Below are 9,790 nucleotides of genomic sequence, written 5' to 3'. Positions count from 1 at the left end.
AGCATGTTCCCCGAGGACACATGCGCCCCCAGGGGGGCGCGCCCCACTATTTGAGAAGTACTGGGTTAGGCTATATGATTACTCATTTAAACGAATGGCAATGGCATGTTTTGTAATGTTTTTTTTTTTTTTTTTTCTCAAATAAAACAATAAATTATTTAGGGGGGGCTTGAGAATATTAGGGTGCTAATTTGTCACTTGCCGCCACTGGAATTGGTGTCGACATTACTATTTGGATCGATCTGTTGTCCTTTGTATGCAAACAAACTGCAAAAAGCCCTTCATGTTTACAGGGAAAATACTAGTCAGTGCGTCAGTGTCCTAAACCGTTTTTAATGAGCTGCAATGATATTTGGGGTAATTGATTTATTGCCTCTCGGGAATGCATCCCATAATATCACATCTCAATCGTCGGCGTCTAGCCAGCTCGAACCAAACGCAACCGGGGGTGGGAGAACGAGGTCATACCAACTCCAAGACACATTCGAAGCATGGAGAGCCCGGTAGGTCAGGTCTAATATTAGAGCGGGCAGAGTGTGATGGGGATACACGATCACAAGGGCTGGCAGGACAAGTTTCCCATGCGTGACATTTAACGGCACACGTTAACCGAGGAGATTGCATGACTGCAGGAGCGTAATGCACCGTCAGTGCTGCTTGTTCTCGGGGGCTGTCGTCCGCTCGTTCACCGGCACAGCGCAGAAATGTCTTTCCTAACCATCCCGAGTCAAGAGGGTCTTTTCACGCCCATCAAAATCGGCAGGTCACCTGGCGAGGCGGACGGCCGCTCGGTGGATGACGACGACGACGAGGACGACGAAGATGACGAGGGAAGCGAGAACGTGCGCCTGATCCCGAGATGCTCCCCGGTGCCCAGGAGGCGAGGCGCGTCCATCCACGACGAGACCGCCGAATACATGCGCATCCATGCGGCGCTCTCCCACGGAAAGCGAGTGTCGTTCGCCGACACGACAGGCGGAGACCTAGTGGACGTCCGCGAGTTCGTCGCCTTCGACTCGGACGACGAAGATGACCTGGCAAGGTGGGACGAAGAGCGGGCCAAGTACGGCCAAGCGGAGCGAGAGCCGGTGTTCCACGTGCACCCGGATTTCGTGCCCCCCGGCGGAGGGGCTCTCCTGGAGACCGTGCGCGCACGGAAAGTGTGCGTGGAGCACGTCGGTCCCGTGGAGCAGGAGCCTCTCGCCTTTAGCGGTGTCGTGCGGGTGCTCAATATCTCCTTCCACAAAGCTGTTTACATCCGGTCCACCATGGACAACTGGGAGACATACTTCGACCACCCCGCGGAATACATCCTTGGATCCCACGATGGAGACACGGACAAGTTCTCCTTCAAGCTGTCCTTCGCACCCCCATACGTCACCAACGGCTCCCGCATTGAATTTGTCGTTCGCTATGAAACCACCGACGGGGATCACTGGGACAATAATTCGCATATGAACTACGTGGTGTCTCTGCTTCTGTCCTATGAAGACGAATCGCAGGAGACAGACGGTGGACGGCAACAAGTGAGAGGGATCATGAGACCCCCCAAAGACTACAGGTAAATGGGTTTCATTCCACTATTTTCCACTGTGAAATTACTGACACCTCTTAAATTTGGCTAAAGAAGAAAAATGAAAAGTATTTAACCGAGGCTTGCACTCAGCAAAGAGGACACGAGAGGCAGAAGCTTGTTGATGGCAAACCAGGAAAATCATGTACTAACATGACAATCACGCAAGGGCGTAGGTTTGCATCGGGACGTGAGGGACATAACACTACCAACTTTTCAGGATGCTCAAATTATCCCCACCAACTTTTAAGCAACCTTATTTGCATTATATAATGACTTCAGTTATATAGGTCACTTAGATTTTCTTCCTATGTGTTGTAAGGATAGAATTGATCCTACCATTATTAAGTGAATTACAGTACTTTCACTATGTTCAGACTTACACTGACCCCTTTTCACTCGTTGAATGTGCCAGTCAATTTTTTTCCCACAAACGCACATTTGATTAGCTGATGACTTGAACCCCCCCCCCAAACACACCCACACCCACACACCCATTCACAGCCCGACAGAAATACAACATGCCGCCTTCCCCGCCCCGTTCAAAGACGAGGGATATTAGAAGTTTTTTTTCCACAAGCAGCAGCCACTGTAAGTAATGTAAAAAGACGTCAATGCTGTGGAGGTGGGGAACACTGCTAATTTTGCTAATGCTACAGTGCTTCAGATTTCTTGAAGAGATTTCTTGAAATAAGCTTATTTCCAGCTAGCTGTTTTTCCTTAACAGACTTATTATAAGCAAAAGTTTGTATATGTAACGGGTACACGCAGGTCCGTTGTGGAGCGTGGAAACCTCCCTGCCGATTCCTTCATGTAAGGACGCTAGCGGCTGTGCCGTTGGCTCGAGCTTATTTATTGGTGCAGTGGTTACCGATCTTGCCTGCCGTGTGGAAGCGTCGTGGCGCGCGGGTTCGCGTCCCGGCCTGGTCAGAGGTGAGAGCGGAACGCGGGGCGGCGCTGACACGCCGGTTACATATACTTAATCTTAAAAGAAAAATGTGTTTGTCGGAGATGTTCTTAATTCAAGATTATTGTTCAAAACATTATTTGAAAGAATTTTTTTCCAGATTTATGTGAAAAATGACCAATTTTAGATGTATGGGCTCAATCCGAACAAATAGTAATATTAAAATGGAAGAATCTGACGCATTAATCTGTTAACTAGCCTTTAACACACAAAAAAAGATGGAGAAAATTATTTGACTAGATTTTAAAAAAATATATCAGATTAAGATTTTATAAATTTGCCATGTAAAAGTTAATATAGGTCAATACAGATTTATTTTGCATTCATCATTTAGCCTATCAATTAATTAGGTTCATATTGGTGAGAAATGTAGCCCTGACCCACATTCACCAAATATGTTTGGTCTTATTAATGTCCCGTCCCCAGCAAAAAGTGTACATGCAGGTTTTGCTGTTATATCGTCCCTACCAATATAAAGACCAAACCTACGCCCTTGCAATCACGTGATTTATATCCTGAACCAACAACCTCCGCCTCTGTCGGCAGCAGTTGTAATTATTTTTACCAGGCGACTCAAAACGGCCCATTTATCCCTTAAACATCGTGTTCATGTTTGACCGGCGTCCAGTCATTATGCACTGTTGAGCCCACTCTGCACACAAGGGTTTGTCTGAGTTGTGTAGCCAAATGGCACGCCCCCGAAAATGCCAGTCAACTAGTGGTGAGAGAGGACAGTCAAAACAGGCAAAGGGCAGGTGTCACTTTCAGACCCAGCGTTCCCATTTTGCTAAATTTCACCTCTGACCTTCTCCACTTGCCAGCTGTCTTTCAAGGATATCGATGTGAGGAGAGCATGGAGAACACTGCTCACAAAAAGTATGGAGAGAATCTTCTTGATTCATTCCAATGGTAAAAGTCCTTTGAGTTGTGAGCTGTTCTCAAAGAATGAATTCCACCTATAAGCATGGGCGTAGGTTTGCATAGGGACAGTAGGACAAAACATTACCAACTTTTCAGGATGCTCAAATTGTCCCCAACAACTTTTAAGCAACCTTATTTGAGTTATATAACTTCAGTTATATAGGCCATTTAGATTGTTTCCCCACATGTTTTAATTGTTGTAACTAACACCACCTTTAATTTTTGTATTATTAGAAGTTTTTTTCAGCCAGCAGCAGCCACTGTAAGAAATGTAAAAAGACTTCAATGTTGTGGATGTGGGGAACACACCACTAATTTTGCAACTGAAAGTCCAACCTGCATCAGTTAGCATAAAATTAAACTGTGTGAACTTGCTAACCTGCAAAACTCTGTGTCCTCCTTTATGTGTTTTCCACTGCTGACGTGAAATAAACTGTGGGAAATGTATGTGGTCTTAAAGCAGCCCACAGGAGCTTTCATGTTTTTGTTGAGTTTGGCTGTGCTTGTGGACAAAAGCAGTAGTGTTTTACCTGAATGACAGCTCCTTTATTTATTTTTTGTTATTCCCTGACAAAGAAGATATATTATTATATTTATTTTCTTTAATTAGACAATGTTGATTGGTCTTAAGACAATTGTTTTTTTTTTTTCATTCCTGGTAAGTTAAGAGATGATTAACAAGCTTTTATTTATTGGGTATGTTAATGTTATTTTAGTGATGTTCCAATAATGCAATTTAAATTTGCTCATAAAATCCGGACATTTTTTCTGGCAGTTTTCAAAATGTTTCTTTTCGTCAAGTCAATACAGATTTATTTTGCATTGATAATTACGAATGTCCCACCCCCAGCAAAAAGTCTAGGTGCAGGTTACGCCATATCGTCCCCACCAATGTTGAGCCCAAACCTACGCCCTTGCCTATTAGGGACAAAAGTATTAGATTTTTGTTTTAACCTGTAATTTTAACCCAAATTCCCTACTTTTTTAGTTTATTCATCAACTCAAGTTCTCCGAGCTCCATTCTGCAAAACATACATGGTCAATTTTTCTGTGTTTTTAGGCAAAAGCCAAGAATAAATAACCAAGCAATGTGTATGATCTTGTATTGTAAAGCCCTTGCTGCATTTAATTTCCATTTTATCTTGCAGAACATGCATCGATTTGGACACAGCCAATGATGAAGGTAGAACTGCAAATGGTATTTACAGTGCCATCAGTTGTTTGCCCTCTTCTCAAATGTTAATACATTACATACTCATCAAATGTAAATATCGCACAAAAATAACTCAAGTAATCATACAATGCATGTTTGCAACGATTTCATGTTTTAAGAGAACAAAATCTATTGAAAGCTACCTTTGCCCTGCATGCAAAAGTAATTATCCCAGCTGAAACAACTTGTGAGCTTTTTAAATTCTTTATTCAATGAAATACAGATCTCGACTTGACAAGTACAAATTTTTTATTTTGTATCGTTTTCCAAAGCCATGCATAAATTGACTTGCATGTGAGTTTTTTGGGTGACTGGGTAGCTTAAGGATTCAAGACTGATTAAGAGCAGAATTCATGTTGTTAACATGAACAGAAAGTTGTCCGAGTCCTGAATAAGCAAAGCAGCCACAAACTGTCACAGTTACTATCATGTTTCACTATTGCTATGGTGATCTTTTCCTGAAAAACCATTTCAACGTCACAAGATGCAAAACGTGAATTTTTATCATGTCAATTAATAGACTATTGCTTTTACCAGGAATCATTAAATAAAATGCATTATTATTATTATTTATTATTATTATTATTATCATCCGTACCATCTTCCTCTCAAGGGTTGTAAGGGTGCTGGAGCCTATCCAAGCCAACTACGGGTGTGAGGTGGGGTACACCGTGAACTGGTTGCCTGCCAAATCGCAGGGTACATTTAGACGACCTTTAACACTCACAATCACACCTATGGAGGATGGTGCGTGTCCAATCAGCGTAACATGCATGTTTTAGGGATATGGGAGGAAATCAAAGTACCCTGAGAAAACCCACGCAGGCACAGGAAGAACATGCAAACTCCACACAGGAAGGCCAGAGCCCGGGATAGAAGCCTTGATCCATAAGTGGATTTTAAGGTGGGACCAGGCCCCCCTGGTGGCCGAAAGTGTCATTGCATGTAATTGACTTTCCTATACATATATATACACATATAAAAGTTGTAAAGCAATAAAACTGTATCAAAAATTAATGAAATGAACAAAAAAAATTATATATATATATATATATATATATATATATATATATAATGGGACAAAATTATTTTTCGAGCACCTTAGATATTCATTTGCTTTGCATATAATTTAAAGTATACATAGAGAGAAATTATATTTTTGTTAAATGATTTTTTTTCTTTGATTGAAAATTTTTTTTTTGATTGAAGCAACTTTTTTGGGGATTGAATGATTTAGACACAAATGTCTTAATCATAATATGGCCTAAACACAAAAAGGATTGCTTCACTCAAAGTGTTCAAATGCAAATTTTTCAATCTCAACTATTTCTTCGCATTCAAAAACTTTTTTCTATGATTGAAATTTTCCTTTTTTTGATTGAAGTGGTTTTTCTTTTTGAAAATCTATATTTTTTTAAGCAACTTATTTTTTGATTAAATAATAGAGAAAAATATCCTAGCCAAAATGTGACCCAAACACAAATCAACATTACCTCAATCAAAAAAGTTGTTTCAATTAAAAAAAAAAAAAAAAAAAAAAAAATTTAAAGAAAAACAGCTTTCACATGAAGCAACTTTTTTTTTTGATTGAATAATAAATACACAAATCTACCTCCATATGGCTCCGCCCAGAGGATACAATTTTTGATTGGGGTAACTACAGTGGCACGACACCGGCGGGCGTACCAAATTCAATGGATGACAATCTTGGTGAAAAATATTGCCTAAGTAGCCTGATTTAGAATTCCCCTCAAGAATGATGGGAAACCAATAACGCTCATTGTCCACTTATTATTATCAATATTCTTGTAAATCAATTTTATTGCTGACGGTGCGTTTTGGGGTCATCAACATGTTGTGCCCCCCCTGCCCCAAAAGTCAAACTCCACCTATGCCTTGATCACAGAACTGTGAGGCAGACGGCCAACAATTCTACCACCATGCTGCCTACAGTGCCTTGCAAAAGTATTCGGCCCCCTTGAACCTTGCAACCTTTCGCCACATTTCAGGCTTCAAACATAAGGATATAAAATTTTAATTTTTTGTCAAGAATCAACAACAAGTGGGACACAATCGTGAAGTGGAACAACATTTACTGGATAATTTAAACTTTTTTAACAAATAAAAAACTGAAAAGTGGGGCGTGCAATATTATTCGGCCCCCTTGCGTTAATACTTTGTAGCGCCACCTTTTGCTCCAATTACAGCTGCAAGTCGCTTGGGGTATGTTTCTATCAGTTTTGCCCATCGAGAGACTGACATTCTTGCCCATTCTTCCTTGCAAAACAGCTCGAGCTCAGTGAGGTTGGATGGAGAGTGTTTGTGAACAGCAGTCTTCAGCTCTTTCCACAGATTCTCAATTGGATTCAGGTCTGGACTTTGACTTGGCCATTCTAACACCTGGATACATTTATTTTTGAACCATTCCATTGTAGATTTGGCTTTATGTTTTGGATCATTGTCCTGTTGGAAGATAAATCTCCGTCCCAGTCTCAGGTCTTGTGCAGATACCAACAGGTTTTCTTCCAGAATGTTCCTGTATTTGGCTGCATCCATCTTCCCGTCAATTTTAACCATCTTCCCTGTCCCTGCTGAAGAAAAGCAGGCCAAAACCATGATGCTGCCACCACCACGTTTGACAGTGGGGATGGTGTGTTCAGGGTGATGAGCTGTGTTGCTTTTACGCCAAACATATCGTTTTGCATTGTGGCCAAAAAGTTCAATTTTGGTTTCATCTGACCAGAGCACCTTCTTCCACATGTTTGGTGTGTCTCCCAGGTGGCTTGTGGCAAACTTTAAACGAGACTTTTTATCGATATCTTTGAGAAATGGCTTTCTTCTTGCCACTCTTCCATAAAGGCCAGATTTGTGCAGTGTACGACTAATTGTTGTCCTATGGACAGACTCTCCCACCTCAGCTGTAGAGCTCTGCAGTTCATCCAGAGTGATCATGGGCCTCTTGGCTGCATCTCTGATCAGTTTTCTCCTTGTTTGAGAAGAAAGTTTGGAAGGACGGCCGGGTCTTGGTAGATTTGCAGTGGTCTGATGCTCCTTCCATTTCAATATGATGGCTTGCACAGTGCTCCTTGAGATGTTTAAAGCTTGGGAAATCTTTTTGTATCCAAATCCGGCTTTAAACTTCTCCACAACAGTATCTCGGACCTGCCTGGTGTGTTCCTTGGTTTTCATAATGCTCTCTGCACTTTAAACAGAACCCTGAGACTATCACAGAGCAGGTGCATTTATACGGAGACTTGATTACACACAGGTGGATTCTATTTATCATCATCGGTCATTTAGGACAACATTGGATCATTCAGAGATCCTCACTGAACTTCTGGAGTGAGTTTGCTGCACTGAAAGTAAAGGGGCCGAATAATATTGCACGCCCCACTTTTCAGTTTTTGTTAAAAAAGTTTAAATTATCCAATAAATGTTGTTCCACTTCACGATTGTGTCCCACTTGTTGTTGATTCTTGACAAAAAAATTAAATTTCATATCTTTATGTTTGAAGCCTGAAATGTGGCGAAAGGTTGCCGAATACTTTTGCAAGGCACTGTACATCAAATGTTTTCCTTGATATATCTAGTCGTTGGAAAGAGTATTTTATGATCACTTGTGTCATCTTTACATTTGTTTGATGATATTGAATATGAAAATGTGGACACTATACAGAAGAATTTGAGAAGCGGGCAAATACCTTATCTCATGTCACAGTAAAAGACTGATACATCTGTTAAGTACTAGTTATACACAAAACTGATGTGATCTATAATGTCTGATTGTTTTATTCATTACTTTTCGGTCAAACAGATGAAAGCGAGACCTTCAGGTCAGGAAGTGAGGCTAATGGAGGCCCGTGTTCAGTCCTCACACAGCCAGAGATCTACAGGGAAGGAAAAACAATGTTGGAAGAACTGGACGGGAAGACGCAGATTTTGCAGTTACCGCAAGAAATCCTTAACTAAGAGTTACCGTCCTTCTGCTTTAGTAGGAAAATAGTGCATCGCAGACAGTGTTCAGATTATGTTGAAATGAGCTTTATTTGCACCCACATGTTCAAACAGGCATTCAAGTGTACAGTAGAAGCGGTTTTATTAAGCATCCTGTGCATTATACAGTTGTGTGTAATCTTGAGATACTTGTTTTAACCTGTTGAGTTTGCATCCAATTTACATTCAACTAATTCAAGACTTGGTTTTTAAGGGATTAATAATTTCATATGGAGTAAAAGTGTTTTTGCTGACTGGTTGTTGGGTTAGCAGTTAAAATATGATTACTCCTTGCTTTTGTCAAAGTCAATTAACACCCATCGAATGCTGTACATGAAACTAGGGGTTGTCATCTTCGTAAAAAAATTAGATCTTTCATTTTAACTGAGCCACATGCAATCCTGGTTGCTGTTTAGCACTATTGAACACCAATGTCCAGCTCATTCAACATGATTTCAGTCGGATTTTGGCCAAACAAACATGCGGTCAAATGTGGACTGTTATGGCTGACGCCTCGTGAACACGTTGTAGGAAGATCTCGCGTGTCAATCAGTTTCTGCTTGTTATGTTGCATAGTGTGACACATCCCACGTGTTCTGACAATTTGTTTCTGAATATTGTTCAAGAGTGTAACTTTGTGACCAGGAGCACTGTCTTGCACGCTGTTTTTTTTTTAAATTTATATATTTTTTAAAATATAAAACATGGTAGCATGTATGACACATACGTACACTGCCTTAGGCCATGGACACCCTGACAAAATAAAAAGCAAATCTCATTAACACTTCCTGTTTACAGTACATGTGTTAAAAAATCTGGTCACCTCAAATCATGTTTAGAGGATATATTGTTATCCAGCGTTGTCGATAACAGCGTTGAGTATAACGGCATTTTTAATGGCGTTATTTTTTTTCTGTAGTGAGTAATATAATTACTTTTCCCATTTTTTGCAACGCTGTTACTGTGATTGAAGATGTGAAAGGCTCGTTACTACAATTTGGTTGAATGAAGCGCGAGCTGTCTGATTTTGTCACACATCAGCTGGGAGGGAGCAGAGCGGGAAGGGGCCAGAGGGAAGGGAGTGGTGACGCTGTTACAAACGCGATAATTGGCTAGGTGGGTG

At 40.9% G+C, this 9,790-nt stretch overlaps 1 protein-coding gene across 2 annotated transcripts; it reads left to right on the top strand.

Moving 5' to 3' along the window:
- Positions 1-203: 203 nt before the first annotated feature.
- Positions 204-9,336, top strand: si:ch211-167b20.8 (protein phosphatase 1 regulatory subunit 3A). Of its 2 annotated transcripts, none has more exons than XM_057830406.1 (3): positions 204-1,561; positions 4,610-4,659; positions 8,489-9,336. In XM_057830406.1, the coding sequence occupies exons 1-3, from the start codon at positions 705-707 to the stop codon at positions 8,641-8,643; spliced, it is 1,062 nt and encodes a 353-aa protein (XP_057686389.1). In that variant the 5' UTR covers positions 204-704; the 3' UTR covers positions 8,644-9,336. The 2 variants fall into 2 exon arrangements, with proteins under 2 accessions (XP_057686389.1, XP_057686390.1); XM_057830407.1 differs by having other exon boundaries at positions 247-1,561; positions 4,610-4,644.
- The last annotated feature ends 454 nt before the right edge of the window (positions 9,337-9,790 follow it).

This window comes from Corythoichthys intestinalis, chromosome 2 (assembly GCF_030265065.1).
Source record: "Corythoichthys intestinalis isolate RoL2023-P3 chromosome 2, ASM3026506v1, whole genome shotgun sequence".
Lineage (NCBI taxonomy): Eukaryota > Metazoa > Chordata > Actinopteri > Syngnathiformes > Syngnathidae > Corythoichthys > Corythoichthys intestinalis.
This window is presented reverse-complemented; position numbering and strand designations above follow the sequence as displayed.

Coding starts and splice junctions, on each gene's coding strand:
- si:ch211-167b20.8 (XM_057830406.1), top strand. CDS start 705: ATGTCTTTCCTAACCATCCCGAGTCAAGAGGGTCTTTTCACGCCCATC. Junction 1,562..4,609: donor AGACCCCCCAAAGACTACAG/GTAAATGGGTTT, acceptor TTTATCTTGCAG/AACATGCATCGATTTGGACA. Junction 4,660..8,488: donor TGAAGGTAGAACTGCAAATG/GTATTTACAGTG, acceptor TCGGTCAAACAG/ATGAAAGCGAGACCTTCAGG.